A 26,811-nucleotide genomic window follows, 5' to 3' on the forward strand; every position below is an offset into this window, starting at 1 on the left:
CGCCTTTGTGTACTTAGAAAATGCTATAAAAGTTGTAATTATCATACTTTAAGAAAGCTCTATAGTCTGTTGAGCATTATGTTATTGCTCCTAACTGCAGGCAATAGTTCAGACCATCATAATAGTAATAATAATAATATTAATAATGGGATGCCATGATGATGCCCATGTGCAATCCTGTGATGTTGAGTGGAAGGGAGAGACTGTGGTCCAGTAGAGATGATGCACTGGAGCTGCAATAGTGTGTACTTAGACTACAGTGAAGCTAACTATCTATGAATTATATTATCTCGGCCATAACTTCAGTCCTGGGCATATTCATGTTTCAGCCGAACAAATCAAAAGGTGAGAACGAAGCACTTTCCTCTCAGAATGGAGACTTCTTCACTGAACTTTCAACTTTCATTTATATTTGTAAAAATAAGTCCAACAGATTAGAACATAAGAGCATAAAAGCATCAAGGTGTAAAAAAATGCAATAAATACAAGAGAATGATTGGTAACCAAAGACTTCATTGCTTTTTGTACGTACTTTTACAGAAAATAAATATTTAAACATATTTCATGTCCATTACGTGCGTTACATATTGAACAGCACACATTCTGGGATACATTTCATTCGGTGATGATTGTTGGGGATCAGAAGTGGCAAAAGATGAATTATGAAAATGCTGAAAAGTGCGACTGATCCTAAATGTGTCCCCTCGTGCACAAATTCAGACTGTTCCTCCATACACTGCATGAAGAGGACTTCTCATGGCATGTGCAGATGGTTGCTTCCAAAGGAAGTTCCACATGTGTCACCAATGAGAACATCTGGGAGAAGAGCATTTATCACAGGGTCTCAACTCAAAATACACCTCATAACGTGGTAAACGTGGTGTTTCCAGAGCTTCCTCACTGGGTAGAGACCTGCTGTCATGGAGATGGTTGAGTTGTCCTCTGTCCGGTTAGGAAGGTCACAGCTGAGACCGGCACGAGACGCCAAGAAGTGGACTCCTCCGATGTCCTTTCAGCGCCACTGTTGAGATCCTCAAGCTCTCCGCCTCTGCTTATGGTTTCAGTTAAAGAGGAATTTTTAAAAAAAATCCCCTCATGTCGTCCCCCGCGGTCTGCAGCAGTCCAACAAGACTACAGACACGATCATTAGCTTCTCTTCTCTAAATCCCAAAACTAGAACGCTCAAACGCAGAACGCGTGACATCATCGGGTATCGTGAGGCGCCGCTCCAGAGACGATGAGTTGGGGGAAGACGTTGGGAGACGACAGAGTTGAGATGTGCTGAGCACACGGGGACGTTCCACGAGGAAATCAGCGCAAGATCAGCCACTCGTCGTCTGAGGAGCGGCTTGATGACATCACCGGTTAGAGATGCAATTCTCTGGTTTTGGGCTTCGCTAGAGAGAGAGAGCGAGTAGGTTCACAGACAATGCAGGGACATTCCTCGGCCATGGAAACAACACATTAAACTGTGCCGTTACAAGCTGCTGGTAGAGAATATTATCACCATATCTCTGATTAATCAGTCAGATTAAAGCGGTGGAGGTGGAGTATGGAGTGTTCAGCCTATTGCTACAGACAGAAGAACACTCCCTCCTCCACACGATGCAGGGGACAACTCTATTACCCAGAATCCCTCAGGTGTACCACCTCTGCACATGAGTGTGGCTTCCAAAAGCTCAGGCTCCTCTTCCTCAGGGACCCGAAACAGATCCCCACGCAGAGCACGACACAAACATGAAATGTAACCGTATTAAAAAGTATCATCACTAATAATGGAGGTGCTTTGAAAGGGATACCACAGTAATTTAGTCTTTCAATCCTGTGAAGTTTCATAAGATGTATTTTTACTTTGTTATATTTTGTGTACGGAGGCCCTGAGAGGCAAAGCAACCACATGCTGGTGTTCCCCTTCACAGTGTGGTCTAAACAGTAATATATTAATAAGGATATAGAACTTGCTAACACACAGTATGTACCTCGTGTGATGAAATTAAAACTGGTCTTGTGGAAAAACATTTAAGCCTAATTCCAAACCGGACCCAAAAGCCTCTATCGGGGAGTGTTCACTTTATGTCATTTAAAATCATTTTGTATGAAACCATCACAGATCGCTTTTAAAAGCAGCTCATTTGTATCTCCAGTTTAAAAGATTAAAGAGTCTTTGTGACGGGTCGAGCACCGGGCTCGGTGCGATGGCGTCGAGGTTGTGGAGGAAACCGAGCTTTGAGGATCCACGCTGTGATTTCACGGAGGGGTTCCCGTCCTCTGCTGGTCGATGAGCTTGTTTCCACTGGATCAAGGTCCAGCTCCTTCGTGGTCCAGGTCTCCAGGTAATCCTGAGCCCGTAAAACCCCCGGACCACCAGACTGGATCATCGTCCGCCCCCCACCCCCTCCTTCACGTCCTGGACCCATCCACTCACACATCCAGGAAGCTGCACGGTGACGCCAGTCTGCTGTCGTTCAGGCGACCGATCACCAGCCGGCACGACCGACAGGAGCTTCGGTGGAACGAAAAGGCCACTTGTGGGACCGAAATCTGAATGTCGCTGTGAACGCGCTCACCCGGGTCCAGCTCCCTCTGCTGTCACCTGTCAGTGACACGTCAAAGAGAGGGCCGGACGCTGCTGTTGGCTTTATCCACATGAATACGATGCAGACGTCCCCGGCCGACGCCTCCTCAGGGTGCCGGCTCGGTGGCCGTCACAGACCCGAGTCCCTCGATAGGTCGATCTCATCAAACGTGTGTCCATGAAACGCAACACGCAGAGCAGATCACAGGGAAACGTGGGATTATTTCAAACCCTGCTGAGTTATGTCGACATTCACCGCCGTGTGTTTGAGCTTCAACACGCGGGACGGATACATTCTCCTCTGCACGGTTCACGTTCACCGCCTCTGCTGGTGCTCTGCAGCTCTCTGCTGCCACCTGGAGAATGATGACATCATCGGTCACCGGACCTCACGGACGTGCACGAGACCGATAAGACGGGGACAAAAAGACTCCAGAGGGAACCGTGAAGTTTTTATAGAAAAACAGCTCAGACTGAAAAAAAAAAATCTTTGAAAAATGTTGATTTGAGATATACTCCATAAGCTATATTTATGTTTCATTTCATTGTTTAAAAGTGCTTCATTTCTCTATTTGAACCCTGTGTGGCTCTGTGTGTTGGGTTTAGATCTGCACCGCTCACTGTCAGGAGAAAGGAATTGTGTGAACTTCAGAACACATTTCTTTTCTCCTCTGACCAAATCTAATAATTAATACAGAGCCTCGATTATAGACTAAATCACACTTCATTAAAAAAAAAAAAATCTCATGTTTCCATGGAGAAGCATTACAGCTAAACCGACATAGCAAATTAGACAAAATAAAAAGTTAAAATAACAAAAATGCCACTTTCTCGTTCCTCACGAGATCCTCTTCATGTTATAAAATGATGTTTTTCATGTTAGTCACAACCCTTTCCTGTCATAAGAACAGCTGTTTCAGCAGAAATCCTTCTTGTTATAACACAAAATCAATGGATCTCTTAGAAACGAGAACACTTTGTCCTCAGAACAGACTGATAATAAAGTTCTTATGAGCAGAACCCTCCTCACATCACTAAGTGTCAGTAGAACATGGAAAGGATCTCGTTCAAACAAGACAATGCTGTCGTTAGAAGGAGACACTGAGCTCTGTGTGTGTGTGTGTGTGTGTTAGTGTGAGTGTGTGTGAGTGTGTGTGTGTGTTTCGTGTTGGCAGCAGGACTCTAGTTTTGGCTCAGGTCGGTAAGTCTTTCAGGTTTGGGGGCAGGTTTTGGTACCTGAAGACCTCTACTCCATGATTAAAAAAAGCACTGATGATAAAGTGTGTGTGTGTGTGAGTGTTTGACAATATTCACAGTTGATTGGCACCAATGTTTTCAGCAGCTTCAGTTCTGAAAATGTCCGAGCTGCTAAAAGCAGTCGTCCCTGCTGCTCTGTTTCCAGACGCTCCAGCGAGTCCGTCTGGCCGGTCCGGCTGTCTCCGCCGACGGTCCGGTCCTCCTCTGTCCTGGCACCCCATCCCTCTCTGTTGTAGCGGGGGCATCCCAACACCAAGGCACTGGTAGACCCTGACGCTGAGGGAGGAGGGCCGCGTCCACCGCCTCCTCCTCCAGCGTCCGGGTGTACAATCAGCTGATTCCTGTTGTTCAGCGGCCGCTCAGGAGGCGGAGCTCGCCGCAGTGTCCTGTGTGGCTCTGAGCGAGGACGTGAGGTGGAGAGGCCAGTCGGTCCAGAAGGAGACTGAGCGTGGATGTGCAACTTAAACAAACGTCTGTATCCCTGAAGATTGCTTAAATGAGATTTGGCACACAGTGGCACTACATTATTGGGTGGTGGGGGAGGGGGGAAGTTAAACAGATCACAGTGTCCAGAAGTCTCCCTGGATCCACACTCCCTTTTGTAGATCCCTCACGTTGTGGAATACCTGTCACCAAACAACCAAGAGTGAATATTAAAAACCCAATAGACAGATGGAGAAAAGTGCTTTATTTACTATTGGGATAAAAAAAAAAGGCCACTTCACCAGTGCAAAGCAGCTTTAATCTGACGGATGCTCTGGACACGACCTGTTCACTTCAAACCACTCGTCGATGCAGCTGAGAAAGAGAGCAAAGAAGAAGAGATGAGGAGCAGCAGAGAGAAACACATGACAGGTGGTGAAAAAGCCCAACACGTTGGTTCTGGTGACATCTAGTAATGACCGGCCTTCACCACTAGATGTCACCAGATCCACCTTTAGGCTCAGTCAAAGCCAGAGCATAACTTTGTGTTGCCCCTCTTCACTTGCTCCCTCTTACCCTTTATGGTAGATGCAGAGGCAGGGCAGGCGAGCGATGGTGTCTCCCTGCACCAGCTCCTCCAGGCAGATTGCACATTCTCCTGCATCCTTGGTCAGGACGTCCTCTGTAAGACCACACCACACCACACCACAGCACAGGCATCAGTCAAGACTGTTGGGCCCTTCATAACAACACACTCCTGCTATGAGCAAAACCGAAAGCACATGAGATCAGAGTATCAGTTTACAGATGTTTGTATGTGTATTAACACGACTGATCCATATATGTATATATGCAACATGTTGTACACACAAACGTAGATGTGGCCTTCATTTGTCTTAATTCAACTTCAACACTTATTTCGTTTATGCTTCTATTTATTATTATTCATGCGAGTTGTCTACCGAACGCCTAAAAGTCACAGATATTGTCATTCTTGGTTTCATTTTTTAATCACAACCTTTTATTTCTGAACCAACATTTTAGGAAATATTTGGGCCATTTAGTTTCATTGACTTCAAAATTATAAAAAGTCCAGAACAATGCTATGCATAGCAGGAAAAGATGAGAACTGCAGAGTGTGTATACGCACACACATGCACACGCACACACACACACACACACACACACACACACACACGGACACACACACACACACACACACACAGTTGTAATTGTAAATCATTCATATCTTTTATGTATGCTCAAGTTGTAATTATTATTTCCAAAATATCCCTGTAGGCAGAATTAATGAGTTGACTTTGTGTTACTACAATCAGTCTGTGTGTGTGTGTGTGTGTGTGTGTGTGTGTGTGTGTGTGTGTGTGTGTGTGTGTGTGTGTGTGTGTGTGTGTCTGTGTGTGTGTGTGTGTGTCTGTGTGTGTGTAAACACTCAGCAGTTCTCATCTTTTCCTGCTATGCATTGCATTGTTCTGGGTCTGGAGTGAAAGTCTGCGTGTGCACCATTAAACCCATCACCTGCAGCAAAACACAGTCATTAGAACCGGCTTTATGTAACAGTGGATTAACCCACATAGGCCCAGAAAAGCTAGTTATTATGGTCTGTAGCACATGGCATCAGCTCAGCTGACGGGACGTCTTTAACGACCCGGCAGTTCATTCACACGCAGAGAAGAAGAAGAACACTGATGTGTGCTGCAGATACTCGCTTTGTTATGAATGTCTGCTTTTATTGCTCTCCACACACACACACGCACACGCACACGCACAAGCACACGCACACACACACGCACACACACACACACACGTTTGTGGGTTCACATGCACTGACTCTGGCAGAAAATTCCTTTTTATAGTTTACAGTATAAATATTATACACAAAAGGAACACTTGGCTGAGTCCAATAAAGTTGGAGTCTAGAGGAGCCGTGTCATTAATATGAAGTTTGCAGTGAGTCAGCAGGTCAGCTGGCGAAGCAAGAGAGAGAGAAAAACTGTAAAACACATGTGATCAACCTGCTCTGCCCAGTCAGCAACTTTCATCTTGTGATCTGTTTGATGTCCAGGAGTTAGCTGAGCATGAGGCGAGGTGATGGTCGATGTGTCTTTGAGGAGTGCCGTCTGTTTCCAGTCTTTATGCTAATCTAGGCTAATCGCGTCTTGACTGACCGGGAACCCTTCCTACTCACTCTCGACTCTAAATATGATGAGTATTCATCCCCACAGTGGTGTCGTTGAGGCGGTGATGTGGCGGACACGGTTTGTGCCATAAGTTGCTCACCGAGTGTCTTCACTCTCGACCGTCATCACACAGAGTGTCATGCATCTCTGTATTCAGCCGGCAAATGTAAAAAAAGAAAAACAACCAGGCGACTCAGATGAACAGCTAGACTTCAGTCCAAAAAAAAAAAATCTCTTTGACCTTTGACCTCTGTAATGACCCCGGCAGGAAGGATCGAGGATCAGTCAAGAGCAGCTTTCACTGCGGCGGGTTGGAGCTGTAGTTTCCTGTCTGTGGTGTTTACTAGAAAGAACAGCGTCATCAGTCTGTTTCACAGCAGGTTGTAAATCTGAAACGGGGTCGTGAAAAATGTCATGCTGCAGAATGCGGCGCTATGAAAACGCATGCAGACGGGGGAGGTGAGGGGCGCTGTAATGTTATGTCACATGACAGCTGCTGTGTGTGTCTGTGTGATGAACCAGCTGGGGTTATATTTAGGGGCCACAGGTCTGTGTGTAAATAAACAGTGCGACAAGGCCAAAGCACTTAGCCGCATCGACGTGAGCTGTGGGGAGTTTTCAGCCGGATCACTTCCTGGTTCTGCGCTGCAGGTTTCCGGCAGTGCCCTTCTGACTGCCTGTGTTCATAATCAACAAACAATGTCAATAGCATGAAAAAGGCTAGACTGTTGACATATTGCACAAGCTGAAGCGAGAGTGTGTGTGTGGGTGTGTGTGTCATAGTGGGCAGTCCTTGCATGGCTAAAAGCAAACGACTGAGAGGAACATAAACATGCCGATTACAGTCCTTTAGGGTCATGTGAGTTAATGTAGCTGTGTGTGTGTGTATGTGTGTGTGTGTGTGTGCGCAGACAACAGGACGGCCTGAACGGCTGATTATCGTATTAGAATGGCCACAAACACCACAGAGCAGCTGTGATCTCTGGGCTAAGAGGCCGTGACGTGGACACACACACACACACACACCCGCACACACACACACACGCACGCACGCACGCACACACGCACGCACGCACGCACACACACACACACACACACACACTGCTGAACAAGTTCACATGACTCGTGTTGTTCGTTAACCCTGGTATTTACACCACATGCCCCTGATTTTAAAAGGCTTGTTTGAAGGACTCCAATCCCTCAGGAGACCTGTGTATGTGCCCTCCAATGTATGTAAAGACACATTGGAAAGCACAAGGGAGGTCTGCACCCCCGTGAGGGTCTAAATGGTTTATTCCTCTTTCTCTAGTCAAGGTTTGGATCTGTAGAAGGTTGTGGGACCAGATGGTGGGTGTGGTCTCTAAAAACCTGGTCGGCTCTCTTCCTACACCGCTGGCTGTAGAGGACCTCCATGGACGGCGGCCCCGTCCTGGTGATGCGGCTCGGCTGCTTTCACCTTGGAGGTGTGACACGGCCGTGAGAATGACCGATGTGCACTAAGAACAGCACCGGAGTATTTTGGTCTGGATGTCCTCCAGGCCAAATCACAAATAATTTGCTCAGGAATGTGTCCACCAAACGTTCCATTGTTCTTGTCCTTACTCCTTGTCCCTAGTATACTGGCTCCACTGTGCCTTTAATTGCTTCTTGCACAGCGCTGATTTCTGAAGTCTGTAATTTATTACGCTGAGAAGATATTTTCAGTGCAAGGATGTCAAAGATTAATCTGCTCATCAGACAAAATTGCCATTTTTGTTTCCGTTCATTATTCAGTCTGAACACTTTAATCAGTAGCAGTGGCCACTTATCCGTCCTGGCAACTTCATTTTGAGTTGACAGCGAGGCTGTTGAAGGAGTGCTTGTTTGGAGCAATAACGTAACATCTGTCCCATCAATCAAAGAGATAGAAAGATGTGTCAGTATAGTTTGTTTTTCTTAGTCTACTTACAACTGTAAAACTACTCTGTCGCTATTTCTCTTAGCTCTGCCGCAGGAAGCGGTAACCTACAAAGCTCTGATTGGCTCCTCGCATCTCCCACAGCTGTCGGCACACGGCAACCAGAACTATTTGAAACGCTAAAACAGTGAACATGTGTGTGCTGAAATGTAGAAGTCTGCCATCGTGCCAGCCAAGAGAGGAGTCTGAAAGCAGCTACCAGTCACCAGAGAGCACCAACGAGGTCGCAGTGAACCTTCCTATCCCACTCACAACAGACTCGCAATACTTCATGAAGCATATTTAAGAATCTCTTTGAAACATGTTTACATTATGCTGTAAAACTATATTTATATATATATATATATATACACACACACACACACACACACACACAACATCTGGCTTAGATGTGTCATAAGTGATGGGATGCACCGCTACACATAAGACATATGAAACAGTAATTATTAGAGTACGGAACAGACTTTGTTGTTGTGTTTGTGAGTGTGTGTGTGTGTGTGTGTGTGTGTGTGTGTGTGTGTGTGTGTGTGTGTGTGTGTGTGTCTGTGTCATATATTCCTGCTCAGACCAGAGGTGAGTGCTGCAATGTCTGAGGACGAGAGAAAAACTAATATAGCATAATAGAAAGAAATGGGAGATAAGTTTGATGACTATGTAAATAATGATGTGGTTATTATCAGCATCATCATTATTATTATTATCCTAGACATCACTGACTGTAATACTGGATACAAGATACAAATAAATAGCAGTAATAATTGACACCAGAGTAAAAACAGTCCTGATGTAGAGCTGCTCTCAAACTCCACTCAGTCACGTTAACCCTTGTGTGACAGATCATAACAGATCACTGATCAATAAAAAAAGAAGCTGCCACTGTGTCACTCTCCAGTTTGGGAAACATGACAGAAAGAGGACAGATTTCCCAGAGAAGCAGAGGATGTAGTTACATAACCAGAGAGCTCGATGATCATCTCGAGGATAATGAGGAGTCAGAAATACACATCCTGCATTCCTTCTTTTTGTGACATTTATTAGAATATATTACCTTACAAGTTAGTTAGTTTTATTCAACACGTGAATTTAACTTGTAGGTCATTCTATTAAAAAGAAAATGTTATTTCTAATGTTTCTCTCAATTTTAACATTCAAAGCTCGTTTGAGTTTGATTCTGATAGTTAAAATAACTCAGATTGTTCTGCTTTCGTCCCTTTATTAATAATGATATACATGAAGTTCAACCGGAGCGGATTCCTACCGTTATACGTGACTCTGGGTTTGGTTAAACACAAGACCAGGTGGAGATCCATCTCATCCGAGGACACGTACTTGGAGCACACGGGGCACTTGAAGCCTGGAAGGAAGACGAGAAGCACGCACACGATGTCAGAAGAATGAGCGGCTAGTAGCGACTGATGCAAACAACTGCTGGTATGGACTTATTATGTACTTGTATGTTGCAAACAAATAGGAAACTTGGCTATGACCCAAAAAAGTGTCGCCTTCGAAGACACAAGTGTTAGTGTGGAGATCACGGTATTGGAAGGGATCACTATTATCAGTAGTATAATATATAATAGATGACATAATACATATTACACCAGCCGTGCAGAGATCTAACTGTTCTTTATTACAAATAAGACAAAATGCAAAGCAACAGTTGTCCTCGTATTCAGTTTGCAGTGTCCTATGAAAAACTCGAGACCTCTTTTGTGTTCTGACTTATACTATATGACCAGTAGGTTGATGAGTGTGAAGTTTGCTGCTGAAAAACCAAACCAGAAAGCTGAAAGATGCTTCAACTCCACATAGAGCTCATGTGATCATTCTCCATGGTAAGTCCCTTACTCCACATCACATGAACAATTTGATCCACTGGTAAAGTAAGAACACCACAGTGGAGCTTTAAGCGTTTTAATGTGGGCACAGTTTTCACCAACCCCTTTGATTTCACAAGCAGCCAGATGAGCCTCCCCTGTTCACAGGTGTTTTGTACCCGTTACCAGAGAGCAGGAAGAACATTAGTGTTCACAGCGAAGCACCAATCAGTGAGAAGCAGATGCATTTCTATGAAAGGTCACAGATAACGTAACAGATGATCCAAACATTACACACACACCCCCTCTCAATGTTTCCAGGCACAGCGCTGCCTGGAATTATCTTTTTCTTTCACTTTCCATCAAAAGCACGTTGTCATAATACCCCCCCCCCCCCCCCACACACACACACAACAATGGCAAATCCGGCGGGTTTCCACTGACATTAGCGTGCCCTTTGTCAAAGATCACCTCCATAGCAACTGTCAACCATCGACTGCCACCGTACAGCTGTGCAGAGCGCCACATACCACCGACAGGTGACGGACGTGAGCATCTGTGGCGCTTCCTCCAATCCATTCACAAGCGGCGACACTGATGGGATGAATGGCTTAGTGAGGCCAGAAGCAGGCGATCTCCCTCCGTCTGACCTATTTAAGTGAATCGCAACATGCACGCCCTCACACGGGACGCCAGCGCTCATGATCTGCCCGCCATCTGCTGACAGTTAGAAGGGTGTCATCGAGGTGTGTATGCATTTGAAGGAGCGGTGAGGGTGAATTTCATTTCTGGACGACTCGTGCGCGGCCGTGATGACTCATCCAGTGAACTGGAGGTTCTTCCAGAGGGTGAAGGTGGCTGTTGCTTTGTGCTCATGTCTGTATGAGGTCGGACCGGTAGCATTAAACCTCTGTCCTCTTGAAGTACATGTCTAAAATCCCAAACATCAGATGGAATAATTGGTTAACTGCTCTTATTTTTAGAGCGTGCTGCTGTGGTGGGATTCACATCTGCATTCTTGTGAACACAAACTGAAAGACAACAATTTAGCGGGATCAGAAACAGCTGCAAGAAAAGTTGCAATTGTCCAAACCAACACTGGAGAAAGGTAAAATGTTTGGAAGATGAGCCAATGGAAAATTGTTTTTTTTCTTTCTCGTCACGCAAACAAAAGCAAAAAGCTCACAAACAAGAAAAAAACCCACTTCCTCTTCACTTCCTGCTCTGATAGCAGCATGGGGACAAAACATGTTGATGGACCAAAAGATCCTTCCACTTGCTTGGAGAGAACAGTCCATCGCTGACCACAGTTTTTGGTTTTGTAAGAAGAGGAAGAACCAAAGAGGAAGTACCTCACAGGCCTAACATAAGAACAGCTCAGAATAACTGCTTTGATGCTTTCACTTTAGATACTTCAGTTGGCTGCAAAAGTTAAAAGAGTTCAAGTTCAAAAACACATGCAACACCGTGGTAGAGACCTGTCAATCACAGTTAGCCCGTCCTAAAGCATCCCCTGCGTCATGGTCTGTTTGACTCTAAATGACCATAATGTACTAAATGAACATCATGCTGTATTGAAGAAGACTTAAAACTAGAGATTGAGACATAAACTCATGTTCGCAATGTTTAGGTTGGGTGAGTTGGCATGCAACATATGGCCATCAATACGTACTCCATCAATAGAGCAAATAACATATCATGACATCACTCACCCATTCACAAACTGATGAGCGGTGTCACATCAGGATTATTAAACCTTCATACACCATACACGCAGCTACAGGAGACATTTAGAGTTAAGTGTTTTGCTCAAGGACACATTGACATGGGAATGCCGGGGATCGAACTGCCGATCCTCTGATTGAAGGACGACCCTGCTCACCACTGAGCCACAGTCGGCCATACCCGGTAGGTTGTTTCAGTATACCGACCATCAGCAGACCCTGAGCAGGAGTGAGGTTTAAATCTAATGTAATGTGTTAACAAGCTAACATAAATTAGCATTAAAGCCATGGTACAGCTGTTGGACAGAGAGCAGCTTTTGACCTGATGATAGTGCTTATTGAAAGGTCAGGGGATTAGAGCTTGTAATTCATCCTGAGGGTGGACATGACTGTCCGTCCCAAATGTACCAGCTAATCCATTCAACAGCTCTCAAACTATTTGATGAAAAACTAAAGTGTCAACGTCAAGGTAGAGCGGGAGGAAAACCTCAACGGATTATCAAAAATCGTGGGGATTAATCCTCTCGGGAAGTTGAAGAGCAAATGTCATGGCAATCATTGTTATCTCTTGAGCTGTGCCACGAGCACCACAGAGTCAGCCGGTTGTCTATGTGTGCCATCATCTGAACCAGGAGCCAATCAGATGGTCCACCAAGGACGCACTGGAGGGACTACGTCACACAGCTGGCCTGGGAATCTCTATCTGGTGCAAGGAAGGGTTGTGTTCAAGGCCCGGCTGGGCTGTTGAAGATGGAGGTTCAGTGAGAGTCCCATTCACAACACCACACGGCAGCTCTTTACTCTCTGAGGTCTTGTTTTTGATGCATTTTTCCCCCTAGTTTGGGCAAACCCGGTCCTCACACTGAGTGTTCATTTCCATAACTCTTAAAAGAGAACAGATAACACAAATCTGGACGCAGAGAAAGCCAAGAGCACGTCAAAGTAATTTAATAATAGTAAAATCCATTCTGTTCTCCTGCCTCGTGGTCAGTGTGCTGACAAAGACCAATGTGACCCATTGGAGCTGAAGTTCTCCTGAATGAGTTGGAAGCGAGCCAACCGCCGCAGCTCAAACTCTTATCACACCGTTAAGCAGCATTCTGCACAGTTCTGACTGCATTAGCACCGTATCACCGCGCCTCCACTGATCTGCTGTTTGGAGAGCTTCCCGAAAGCACCCGGTTTATTATCTGCTGCCCCTCTACTCGGCCTGGATCAGCACATCCTGGACTCTGTGATATTGAATGGGATTTATGAATGGTCATTTTATCGATCAGTGCGCTGACCGTGGACACGGCTGGCTGCATCCCACAGCGTTTCACAAAGGCAGGCAACTTGTTAAGTTGAGAATTGCCTGGGATTGTTGTAGGGTGACATCCATCACCTCCTCTCTCTCTTTCTGCAGTCTGCTCTCTGCTATCTTTGCAGACTAGGGATGCAGCAATACCACTGTTTCTCAGATGAAATACAAGTACTCACGTCTGGGTACTTGCTAAAACAGTACTGATACGAGTATTTGCTAAAAAAACGTTGCGACTTTGAAAACTAGGTATATTTTCATCACTGACTGTAAAAAATTAAATATCTTGAGGCTCTTGCTGACATTTTTCCATTGTTTTTTTTCCTAAAACGAGAACATTGGGATATTAATAACCCAGCATTTAACTAACAATAACTATTTTGAACGACTACAGTTAAAGGAAATAAAACAGCAGACAGCTGGCCCACCTTAAAGATCAGCCCACCTGATGTGAACAAATGTATTGTTTATTCAAGTTAATCAAATTAACAGGAAAATAACTATTGATTAGTCATGTCTATATGGAGAAAGTGTTTCCACTGTGATTCATGGTGCTGTTTAACTGCTGATTAAGAATAAGAATGTAACTGAAGTGTGTGTATTTATGAATGAATTAAAATTAGATTTCATTCTCTTAACCAGAAAATGAAGGCTTTCCTCTTATCCGTTTGGGTGATACGTTCAGGTTGTTCCATTCTCATTTTTGCCAAAGCTGACTCAGTTTGTTTGGTTGAAATAAAAACCGTGGATCACCAGCGTTGGGTTACGCCAGCTGTAGGTAGTGAATATGTGGGGTCCTAGCACAAGCGGCATATTTTGTCTTTTTCATTCCTTGAAAATTTGCCCTTCTGTGCTATTTTGGTGCTCACGTGGGAGCAGAGGTGCAAGCAGGTGGGACGTTCACTGAAATGTGGCGGTGCAGAGAGAGCTGCTGGTATTATGGTGATTCTATCCACAAGGGCAAACTTAGTACGTGGAGCAAATGCAGAGCAATGATGCAATAATGCTTCAAAGATTGTCCTGTTGATGCATGTATAATCCATAGTACTGGCCCCTGGCCTACAAGGGACACGGGGAGGGTACGAGTGGAATGATATCAGAATTGAGGGGCTAGAGGGGGATTAATCAAAACGCCGTTCGTCGGTTTACAGGACCCAGAGATATTTGAATTAAAAAGGCGTGGGAAAGAATGTACATGACACCGTGGCAGTTACATCTGAATAAAATGAACACTAAAATGATCAATTCATCTAATGTAAAAATAGCTACGCTCTCAAAAGTAGCTAATTGTGGATCGCTACGTGATTACAAGGTCAGCGGTGGGTCAACCGAAGCAAAATTGAGCATCAAAAACACTTCCAAGTCGGGGTAACAAAAGGTTTTGCTGTCTTTCTCTCCAGCCCGCATGAACGCAGTATCAACACTGCATCAACACTCTCATAATACCACTTTGTTTGTTTGTGTCCGATAGCCTATTATCAGAGTTTACATGGCAACAAATACGCAATCCGTCTGTCTGCCACTGTTTCTATCTCATATTTCATATGCCAGACATTACCTGTGGTTGTTTGTGCTGTTTATGCCCCTCCCCCTTCTCTCATTCACCCCTCCACGTGTTAAAGCAGTGACTGTGTGGTCAGAATGTGACATATAAAAATTTAAAGGCAGCTTCCTGTGCACCAATTGGGATGTGTTTAATGACGCAGATATCGACGCTGCTACAGAGACAGTAACAGGCTATATTCATTTAAGTGTGGACAATGTACTTACTAAAAAGGACGTCATTGTGTCCCCAAACAATAAACCATTCATAACTAAAGGAATGCATTCATAGGAAAAAGGCAGCAGATAGAAAAAAGGACTGAGTGGAGCTAAAAACGGTACAAAAGGAACTTAATCAGTTGTTGAATGAGGCCAGAAGAGGACAAAAGTACATTACTAACATCAGTTTATCACTGTAACCTCTAAAAAAATGTACCAATATGGAACCAAGCAGAGGTCCCATCTGTCCCATCACTGCAGTGTTTCAGACTCTCTCACAGAGGACTTGATTAGGAGGACCAGACAGGATTTCTGCCCGCCTCTTAAAAACCTGCGCTGGAGAACTGAGTGAGTGAGTGAGCCTTCACAATGTACCCGTAGATCAGATCTGTTCATATGCATCTTGGTGTCCATCTTGACAGCTCACTATCACGGCATGTGCAGGTCAAAAAACGTTGCTGGTAAAGTGTATTGTGTGATGCAGCGGCTTGGAACTGATAAAGTTCCCATGGAAACACATCTTTGCACATCTTATCTGATCTGACACACAGACATGAGAGTGGAAAAGTCCCATCAGTCTCTGTGAGTCATTTGGTGTACAACAATGCACGCAACAGGAAAGAAAGTGAGGCACATGTGGAATATTGAAACAGTGGACATTGACCTAATCGAATGAAAACCGTCTCCACGTAGAAGAGTAGAAGTGAGAGTGAAGAATCCACCAGGTGGTGTGTGCTGTTAATCATCTGCCGTCTGAGACTCGGCAGATGGACAACACTTAAGAAAAACAGCAATGAAGCGGTGGGGGGGTTGTTTAAAAAGAAAAGAAAGAGAAAAGAGAAACAGACGGCTGGCAAACAAAGCAAAGGCTTTAAGTGGCCGCTGACTGGCTCTTCATGCTGTGCATGTGGCCGGGGCATGGCTGTGTGAGTGTTTCCACAACAGACACTGAACCCACTGGGACACATTGGATCTAGCCCGGTTGGTCTGGTAAACACACTACCAGACTGCACTCTGTGTGTGCGTGTGTGTGTGTGTGTGTGTGTGCGTGTGCGTGTGTGTTCAGGCAGTGCTGACGGTGTCGGATCAGGAACACAATGAAGCAGCTGATTGTATCATAATTACAACGCCACCGCTTTAACACTAAAACTAGCGTACGTTCACCGTGAGCTAGTATAATAAGTACTCATAATGAACACTTGAAATTGGATCACTTTCACTTTCCCTCGTTCTGTGTGTGAGCTGCCACGGTGTCTCTCTCTCTGTGAGGTCTAACCTCTAATCATCGATATGAACTCGTTTCCCAGAAGGTGACTGTGTGCATGCCGTGGCTCAAAGCTCCCACATCATGTTCATCAAGATCATCTTCACGAATTCAGTGAATTATTATCATAATTATATAGTTAGGAATTTTGAAGTGTGAACACAATCAGCAGAAGTAAGAAGCCAACGCGGCGCTATAAAGGAACTCCACCACGGTTGCATGACCAAGACTTCATTACGAGCAAACCAGAAGTGCAAAGATGCAGACTCTTGTGTGTGTGTGTTGTAGGACCCCGTCCTGCAGCTCTCGGTGGGGCAGAGAGAGTCTAATGCCGATAACAGACACTCATGATGAGGAGGAGCAGGACCTGCACCAGAATCCCTTCAGTTAGAGAAACACCTTGCTACCGTAAACTTGACATTATGCTGAAAGTAGCTACGCTGGACAAACAGTCCTAGAAAACGTGGCCGCTGCATGTTAGAATGAAACTGCAGTAAGAACCTGCTCCTTGTTGGTCCAACTGCAGGAATCCTACTTCCTAAAAAACAGAGATGGAGGTCACAGCTGCTGAGGTCCATGACCAACAGCTTGGTCACAGCAGCATCAGTGGCAAGGTACTCTTTCATGTAGAGTTCAACATTGTGTCGCTGACCAATTGCAAACAGCTTCAACAGCACCGGCCTGTCAGGGAAACTGAGCGAAAGCCAGAGTTTATAATAAAAGAAGCCGGTCCCACAGCTTTGGAAACCTCACATGGGGCTGGGCCTTTCACCGCACCGTCAGGTGCTACCATCCGGGAAAAAAGCTAAAAATACCTTTGTCACTTCCGCTATGATTGGGCAACACATCCTACAGACCAGTTGAGGCGTCAGTATGCTTCAGACTAAGCAGAACCCGACGATCTAGCCCACTTTGCTCAGCGGTCGACCCGGGTGTGCAGAGGTGAGGATGTATTTTCACACTACTAACGAAGGAGGGAGCAAAGCTTCAAAAGTGGTCTTCAGAAAGCTGCAGGAGAGCCCCAGCTGCTACGCCATGCAGGGAGACAGCAGCACACATCTGCTGCTGCATTCAGACAAAGAGATTAGGAGAGCGGGTTAGGTGGCCACCGGCTTATCTGGTCAAAATAGACTTGAGCTAACCTGGACCGGCTCAGCTCCGTGGTACACTGAAAGCGTCGGTGTCAGGCGGCACGTTTCTCCTGTGAGACACAACATTCATGGTCTCAGGATAAGGGCGCTTGCAGGCTTCGGATCACTGCGTCCTTGCGAATGAACAGAACACAATGTTGTGGAACACGACCCCTCAAGCAGCTTTAGATCTTTGCAGGCAGTTGAGCATCAAACCCGTGCTCGAGTTCTCCTAGAAACACTTCTTTCTTTTTGTAACAGTCTCATGGACCTGAGCTGCAGGAAATGCAGCGACTGTTGGGGATTTTTTGTTTACTTTGTTTTTTTTATTATATTTAGTTTTCATCCTATTTCTGGAAGAAGGAAACTCAAAGTCAGAAGGAATACGTTGTATTTTCTGCTTAGCTCTAAGAATATGTTTTATATTGCCTTTGTGTATTGACATTTTTATTTGTTCATCAACAAAAGCTGAGAGAGTCTAACGCCACATGCGCACGCGCAATGCATCCTGGTACATGTAGGCGCAGCAGGAGAGATCCACTTTCTCCTTCAATACAGCATGCACTCTGGAATGTACGTCTTCAGAGGACTACATTTACCATCAGGCAGCATACAGATAAGAAACCTGCAAACCGTCCCTTTAAGGACTCACTTCTAGAAAGATACTGCAGCTCTGCTTTACGTGGCTTACACGATGTTATTCACTTTGTGTCATTGCCACTAAATATACTAGTACACAAAATGGAAACATTCTAAATATATGACCGTGTCATTCAAGGCCATGTCTGCTATGCGAGCTGGTACAGGGTTAATAACTAACTACGGCCCGCCCCGGTCATTTCTTATCTAGAGTTCATGAGTGCCAGCTACCAACAAGGAGTCGTTACATTCCAATAAAAAGTGGTCAGTTCAGACGATGCCTCCAGGTGTGCAGCAGCATCCGTCGGTGGAATCTTGGAAATCTCTCAGCAACATAAAGGCCCAGCACACGTGGGCCTGTCCTGATTATTACAGTATACTGACCGTGTGGCTGTTTTATTGTTTTGAAGTTATTAAAATCAAAGCATCGGGTCTTAAAATTCAAAAAGGGTATAATCTATCGCCACAGGAGTATAAATGTGCTCAGTAAAACAGCAGATCGATGACGCCGTGTTTTGATTGGAAAGTGGACGAATACAGAGCCCTGCCAGCCGCGACACTTCCAGATAAATGAAAATCGCAGCAGGGGAGCAACAGTGCAGAGGTGTGACTGTCACATTGTGCTTCCTCCGTGGGCTTCCTGGTAGTCCAACAATTGTATAGGAGGTACTGTGGGGAATACATATTTTTGTTGCAAAAAGTGTTGCTTTTGTTGTTGAGAGACATGTACAGAAGAGGTTTGAGAGCCTCTATAGCAAACCTCTGACCCAGCTATAATTACTTTTTGAAGGAATAAAAAAGGACACAAGATGAGCTGCAGATGGAAAAATCTTAGACTGCACTCGTAAAAGGCCCCTGAAAAAAGTGCTTAAATGCTGTTTCTCAGTCAGAGAGCAGCAGACTGTGAGTTTGCCACATTTAGATCTGTATCCGTTTGGTAAAACACCTACACTCTGATAGGAGGCTCCATCCATATGAAGCACGTGCTGACGACACCTTAACTGGGACAGATATTCTACAACCGGCCCACACATAATGGTGACGGACTTTGGACAATGACATCATCTCCCAGTACACCTTTAAATGTGTTCTGTTTTAACAACAGGAACACAGTGCTCTAAAGCTGCTTTTCTCCAAAGGTTCGTAAATTGTATGATTAGATTTAAAAGGCATCCAGAGTTCAACCCAGACCCTTGTGTGGCCGCCCAAGGGCACTGCGTTTACTCCCAGGGATATTTTCTGTGTACATGGTTGCTGCTGTTATATGGAAGGCAAAGCTCTACTTCAGAGCGAGCAATCTCTTCAATCGTCTCGCTGCCAGTTCCTTACTAAACTGTAGAGCCAAAATGTTCAGACCCACACAACAGACTGATGAATTTATAGGCTTCATTGTCAGTGTGAGGTAGCTAGTATTGAGGATGGGGGTGTATGACACACGAGACGTGGGCCTGTTTCAATGTTCTCTGCAAATGCTGCTGTCTCTCTGTCCAACATTAAAGTATATCGAAATTAACACTCAGTTTTCCTTAGTACCAGCAAAAATCCAGCCGGATTAATGTTGATGTTTTGAAATACAAAACATCTGTAAGGCGTTTCAAACACAGGCAGTGAGAGAGAGGCCAGTGTTTCCATGAATGACCTCTTAGACTGTGGCGGGCCCGATATTCTAACTTGTCCCGCCACAGTTTCATAATGTGGCGACAGTATTTACGGCGGTGGGCTGTCTGGTCTTCCCGGTGGGTCTGGAGCAGTGTCAGCGAGCCATGCCAGACCCGCTTTGAAACACAGACCCCGTGCTTTATGGGTGTGAATTTATTGCCGTATCATCAACATTCATATCTATACAAGTGACGTGTTTGTGATTAAATTGTTTTACTAGAGCACAGCAATGGAGGACGAAGGTGCCACAGTAACACCGCAGTGTACAAAGACTCTTACTTTTAGTACTTTCAAGTACATTTTTATGTCGCTACTTTTGTTCTTTTAATTAAAAGTATTATGCAAAATGGCCTATTTCATAATATGTTAGACTATACAATGATGCACTAATGTGTTTATTGTTGCGGAAAAGGTGAAGCAGATTTTGACCAGTTCATCTACTAATACATAATACTAGAAGTACTTAGGTACAGTACTTGCGTAGCCTACATGTACGTAGTTACGTTCCACCACAACTAAAACAAAACGGTTTCCAAGAGCCCTCAAAGTGCAGCAGATAACGTTTCACTTTAAAGTGCACACGTTGAATTCATCCGTTGTTTTGGCCCCTTGGAGTGCTGCCGCCGTCTGCCTCTTGTGCTCCGACGTCACTTTCATTCATTTAGACTCCAGTTAGTGGTGAGCTGAAGCTGAATGGGGAATAATTCTACAACAGAGCGACACCGAGTCCTGACGGCAAGCGTTGAGTTACACCATGTAAACAAACCACAAACACTCCATGGTTCCCATCAGCTGAATAAATACACAGACAATGAAGTTAATATATCGCTAGCCTGTGATGAAGAGATTAATATGCTGGTTGTGTACGTTCCATAGCAACCGCCTTATGTGTAGGCGAGCATCCCAGGAGGGACGATTTCATTTTGAACTTTAATAGTAATAATAAAGCCTTTTTTTTTTAATTAGAATGTGTCTATAGCCTTCACAGCGTCATACTTGATGACCCGTTTTATAAAAGCAGTAGCTCAAGACAGGCTGTGATTATGTCACAGCTGAGGGGTTTGTTCACCGCGACGTGAGACACACAAATGACATTCTGCTCCCCTCTGTGCTCTTTGTGTGGCTGCATGTTAGAGACCGACAGCTCAAACGCTGGGCAGGTTCAACACAGACGTAGCTCAATCTTAAAGCGTGACACACGCCACGAGAGTTAAGAGAGAGAACGGTGAACACACGCCTTAAATCAACTGGACTACTGCTACGCCACACACTCCATCTCCTTCCTTCCTTCTCACACACTCACTCACACACACACACACACACACACACACACACACACACACACACACACACACACACACACACACACAACTCTACAGGCCTCGCTTGGTTGTTCATCAGGTTGTTGTGTAGCATTGATCGGTGCAGGTGAACCTTAATCTGGATTTCTCAGGCGTCTGTGCATCATCAGCGTTCAGCACACTCCACTGAGCAAACTGACAACGCAGTTATTTGTTAGTCGTCTTGAACATTAAGAAGCTGCTCTACTGTATTTCTTTCAGATTTAGAGGCTGTTCAATTCGGATCCAACACCATTAACACCATTAACAGATACACCACACCACCTGCTAACACAAGCTGCAGACACACGCGTGTGTACGGCTCTGTGCTCACTATTGATTCATCCCTGAGGAATCAAACCAAAGACTGGAGTTAATTATTAGGCCATGCTCACATTAACAACCTGTGTACCCAACCTGATGGATGTGTGTACTGTGCATGCATGCGCTTCTTTTAGTTCATACACTCCGTTGCATGCACGCCGATATGAAGCTTAAATAAATAACATGACTAAAAGGGACTGTGGGATGATGAACACATCACATATCACCCGAGTGAGTTGATATCTACACAATCTGGGACAATCCCTGTCTTAATCTGCATTCTGTGCTGCGGTAGAGGGATGTGACCTGTTGATGGTCCGTTCACCCCCAAAGCTACTGCACAGTGATGGGCCTCAATAGTTGTCTCACGGCCGGGTTGTACAGCTCCGGATCGCCGGTCACGTGATTGGCCACCGCGGCGTGACGTCGGGGGTTGTATTTCTCCAAAAATAGATTTGGTTTCACTTTTTCGCTGCTGCATTTCTTTCCAGGTCACAGGTTCAAAGGTTGCGTTCAGAATAAATCTATGATGAAGGGATTGCTTCCACATGGCTCTCAACATGGGGATGGCTGAGCCGGCGGCGAGAAGCCAACGGTGCAAACGGCACAAACAGTTTCAGAAAGTGGATGGACAGCAAACTGTCCCTGAGATGAGGGAAACTCCAGGTTTTAAGCTCCAGACTCTGCACACCGTTGATGTCTGCCTTTACCGAACAAAATTCCTATAATATTGGATAATATTAGAGCGTTTTTTAATTTTTTATTTAGAAAGAAGCTTATTGTAAACTTGTTTGAACAGCATTCCAGTTGCACTGTTCAAATTGACTTCATGTGTTGATTTAGATAAAATAAAGTCACTGAAGGCGGTGGAGTTAGGATCCAAATGGATGTTGAACATTTAGACACCATATTTGTACCTTTAAATCATCAAACATTTAATCACTGGATCAGATTGTGAGCTTTCAAATCATGTCCTTTGACTTTGAGTGTCCTTCTTCCACGTCTCTCGAGCTATATTCTTTAATTCAATGTGTTCATCAACAGTTGCCGACTCTTGTGTTTTGTCCCCGTCAGATTGAAGATGAGCAAATACGTTTAAAATGTAAGTCTGGTAAACAATAAATGATTAAACAATACTGAATGAAACTCTGTTTTCACTCGTTGACACTTTTTCCCTTTCTAACTATGGCTCTGAAAATGTGCACAATCCATATTTTACATGCATTAATATCTCTACTTCACGAGATTAAAATAGAGTCTCTGCCTTTTATTTACTTGTTGCCATGGTGAATCATGGCATCGGAGCTCTATTGACAATGGCTTGTTTCTTTCAACCACAGAAGAGTTCAATTCAGAGTGAACCAACTTTAGATCAGCTGTTCTGGAACCGACAACTCAGAGTTTTTCATTTCAGGGTGAGTGGAGTCAGAGTTCAGGGTTGGTGGAGTCAGAGTTCAGGGTTGGTGGAGTCAGAGTTCAGGGTTAGTGGAGTCAGAGTTCAGGGTGAGTGGCGTCTGAGTTCAGGGTGAGTGGAGTCAGAGTTCAGGGTGAGTGGAGTCAGAGTTCAGGGTGAGTGGAGTCAGAGTTCAGGGTGAGTGGAGTCAGAGTTCAGGGTGAGTGGAGTCAGAGTTCAGGGTTAGTGGCGTCAGAGTTCAGGGTTGGTGGAGTCAGAGTTCAGGGTTGGTGGAGTCAGAGTTCAGGGTTGGTGGAGTCAGAGTTCAGGGTTGGTGGAGTCAGAGTTCAGGGTGAGTGGAGTCAGAGTTCAGGGTTGGTGGAGTCAGAGTTCAGGGTTGGTGGAGTCAGAGTTCAGGGTTAGTGGAGTCAGAGTTCAGGGTTAGTGGAGTCAGAGTTCAGGGTGAGTGGAGTCAGAGTTCAGGGTTAGTGGAGTCAGAGTTCAGGGTTAGTGGAGTCAGAGTTCAGGGTGAGTGGAGTCAGAGTTCAGGGTGAGTGGCGTCAGAGTTCAGGGTGAGTGGAGTCAGAATTCAGGGTGAGTGGAGTCAGGGTTGGTGACTCAGTAAAGGCTAGAGAGATTAGTGTCATAAATAACCTTTGATTTAATAAGTATCTGATAAATGGTCCAGATGAGTTTCGTCTGTCTTTGTTCTGCTGAAGCTGTGCAACGTGCCTGCATCGTGGTCTCACTCCTGCCGGCTGGAGCCACCTGCTCTCATCCACTTTCCAGACAACGCTAAATCAATCTATTGTTATATTCAGAGTTTTTGCTTTTTCCCTGTGGGCAAACCCACAAACACCACTTGAGTTCAACGAAAAACTATGAGACAGGCAGCCAAAGGAGAAACATCTACTCGAAGCGTCCGTACACAGCAATGATCAATGAACTCAGCGAGACGACGTTCACAGGGAGCCTCACGCTGTTTATCATCACAATGTTTGGCTCAACGCGCATGGTGACTCATCCTCCTCACACATGAGCGCCATTAAACCCAGCAGGAGCCACTCTGTCACTGGCCGGCGTCTCCATCAGTCTGCAGAAGATGCATCAGCACAGCTTTGCTTCCTACCGAGCACCTCGCTACTTTTTGAGTATAGATCCGGTGTACGAGGTGACATTAGAGCTGTCACCTGCATAAACCTGTCATAGAAATAAATGGGATTGACAGCAGCACATTTGTTTTTGTTGCATCTTGACATAAATCCATGTTGCTGCGTTCAATGGCTGCTGATTGAAGGAGTGTCAATTATTCTCCAAACCTTTACCTTTACTGTTGGCTCTGCTGCACTGACTGATTTCAGACAGCCCGTTCTGAAACTGTTGCGTAGACCGACCTGATGTAACGGCAACGTGGTTAAAGACACTTACTCAATGTAGAAGGAGGCTCGGTTGTATTTTCTAAAGTTGACCGTTGCACCTTCCAGACAGAGTTCACGATATATGTCAGTTTATCTCGTCTCAGGAGCAATGTAGCTGTTTGTTTTTTTGGATGATTCAACTAATCAGTAAACTGCATTAAATAATCACATGGTTTTGTTAAATCTTCTGTGAATTGAATACTTAAATTAAAAGTGTATTTTCTCATTTAATGAAGAACGTCGGTGTAAAATTGTCCGGATTTCTCGGAGAAGTGTGAGCGAGTACGCTTGTTATAATCAATGTAATTGGGTATCACGATATCTCGATATCTGATTCCATTGAGAGACGATGAATACTCAAACAATCTGTCATCATCTTACTTTGAAAAAGCAACACATGTGATCCGATACAAGCAGAAGCAGAAGAAGCTGTCTGAGCTCAAGCACATTCACCCAGGAGACGTATACAATATGTATGTACGATGAGAGCTACGTGAAACCAGAGTCAAATTCCATGTATGTGTAAACACACACGGCCAATAAAGCTGTTTCTGATATGCTCCTTATTCACTGTCTACGCTGCCACCTTTGTAACATTACCTTTAAAGTCTCGTTTGTGGAATCCAATTATACAAGACGATCCAATACAGATATATTCCTGCTTAATAACTAGTACTTTTATAATGGTTGGATGTATTTGATGTAGGCAAAGTCTCCTTTTTAAATATGTGCATATTTGTCATATTTGGAGAAACACAAGTTCACCCAAAGTGATGTGTTCATGTTGAATGTTTTAATAAAGAGTGCAAATCCCCAACGTAGTCAATACATTGTGTTGTAATAGAAGCTATTACCTTGATGTAGTCTTTGTGGAAGTGGATGAACTGCCTTTCTATATGACACCGAGTGCTGAGGTAGACTATTTCCAATGAAGGATGGACTCCTGGTACCTGGTCTAGTGAGGGGAGTCACACTTTGATTGGAAATCAATTTGTCCCACAGTTTTAGTAACCTGGGGGGATTTCACCATTTCATAAAACTAACACACAGTGGATATTTGATTGGCTGATTCCATCGTTTTAGGCCCATTAATGATTTAAGACTTCAGAATGTTATTCAAACTTTTGGGAAGTAAATTAGACTCCCAAAAAAAAAACTATTACTTACCTACTACTCACAAAACAAAGACACACATCCAAATAAGTTAAAACATCATATAAATCATCTACGTTTTAGTTTTGGTGTCTGTTAAAAAGCTTTCCCCGGGGGTCATGACCTCTGGCTTGTTACGTTTCTTTCATGTGATGTCCACACATGGTACATGCGTTTGTTTGTTTTCCTGCGCTGTCACGTGACCAACCACTCTTCTGGTCATGTCAATAGAATGTAGTCCGCGCATTGATTTGACTACGTGAAAACATCTAAACCACGTCCCCGGTGACATCGGCTCCCTCCCAACAGTCCCGTGCCCTCTTACCTCCGAACAGATGAGGCGAGAGGTGTGCTGGTAGCGACCCGATGAGCAGTCGGGGTCCCTCGTGCCCTCCGCCGGAGCGCTCCCGGTCCGCCTCCTCCGGGCTGCTGCCGCCGGACTCCTGCGAGCTGTAGGCTCCGCTGCTGTTCGGAATGTTAATGCCGGACTGGGGTCTGGTCCCGGAGCCCCCGGAGCCCCCCACAGACCTGGCCCTGGCTCCGTGGTGCTGGCTGGTGCTGGGGGAGGCTCCGGACGCGCTGTACGCGTGGTACCGCACACCCACGGCGGTAGTCCTGCTCACGCTACTGCCGTTGCTGCTGGACGTGCTGGAGGGCAGGTCCGAGCCCGAGTAGGCTCTGGTCCGCCCGTTGGCAGCTGGATTAGCGGCCGGGCTGCTCTGCTTTGCCCCCATGTTGACCTCCAGTGACTCGGCTTTGAAATATTAAAGAGGCTCTCTGTGAGCCACTGCGGGACAGTGCGCCAGATTGACGCCCGAGGCAGACGGCTTTACCGGACACACGTAACGCCGCTAACGGGAGGGAGGGGGACAAAAGCAGAACTTAACTCGGCGTCGCTACGACCCCGTCGACATTTAGGAGACGCCAGCGGGTGAAAAGTTGAACCGGCCAGCTGTGACAGAAGCTCGAGAGGTGTGTAAAACTTTAGAAGCCGTCACCATTGTGTGGCGGCGCCGCAGGTAAAGTGGGACCCTTCCTCGTTGGAGCTGCCGCTGTGGACCCGCTGAGCTCCGACCGCTGGTTCCTCCTCAGTGTCCGCTCCGCCATGGCTCCCGAGCAGCGCGACAGCGTGAAGACACGGGCTCCTCACACCTCCCCGCCGGACAACGCATTGCTCAAAGGAAGGAAGTGATGGAGGAGAAAGCCGCGCACAAAACCGTTTTATCAGCGGCAGCAAGGAGACTCCGTGCAGGCTCGTTGTCAAGCTGGCAAACGGAACTCACAAGCATTTCCGCTGAGGAGTTTCAAAATAAAGCCGTTGCGGTGTTTCATGTAATTCACAATCCCCAAGGTCCACCTGGCTAGGTAAAAGAGGTCAACTTTTCTGATTTAGAGAAGTGGTCTTCGTTAGGTTCTCTCCATTTTGGCGGCTGTACTTTGTGGTACTGCTGGGAAATATCTTATTCAGTGAGTAGAATAG

The 26,811-nt window shown here is 45.3% G+C and overlaps 1 protein-coding gene across 1 annotated transcript; it reads right to left on the bottom strand.

Moving 5' to 3' along the window:
• Positions 1-496: 496 nt before the first annotated feature.
• Positions 497-26,591, bottom strand: znrf2b (zinc and ring finger 2b). Its single transcript, XM_068570761.1, has 5 exons — positions 25,657-26,591; positions 9,669-9,764; positions 4,832-4,937; positions 4,558-4,630; positions 497-4,458 (listed from the first exon to the last, which is right to left on the bottom strand). Exons 1-4 carry the CDS (start codon positions 26,063-26,065, stop codon positions 4,573-4,575), a joined length of 669 nt encoding a protein of 222 aa, XP_068426862.1. The 5' UTR covers positions 26,066-26,591; the 3' UTR covers positions 497-4,458; positions 4,558-4,572.
• Positions 26,592-26,811: the final 220 nt, after the last annotated feature.

Source organism: Clinocottus analis, unplaced genomic scaffold (assembly GCF_023055335.1).
Source record: "Clinocottus analis isolate CAN_PGR_092001 unplaced genomic scaffold, fCliAna1.0.p SCAF_9, whole genome shotgun sequence".
In the NCBI taxonomy this organism is placed as follows: domain Eukaryota; kingdom Metazoa; phylum Chordata; class Actinopteri; order Perciformes; family Cottidae; genus Clinocottus; species Clinocottus analis.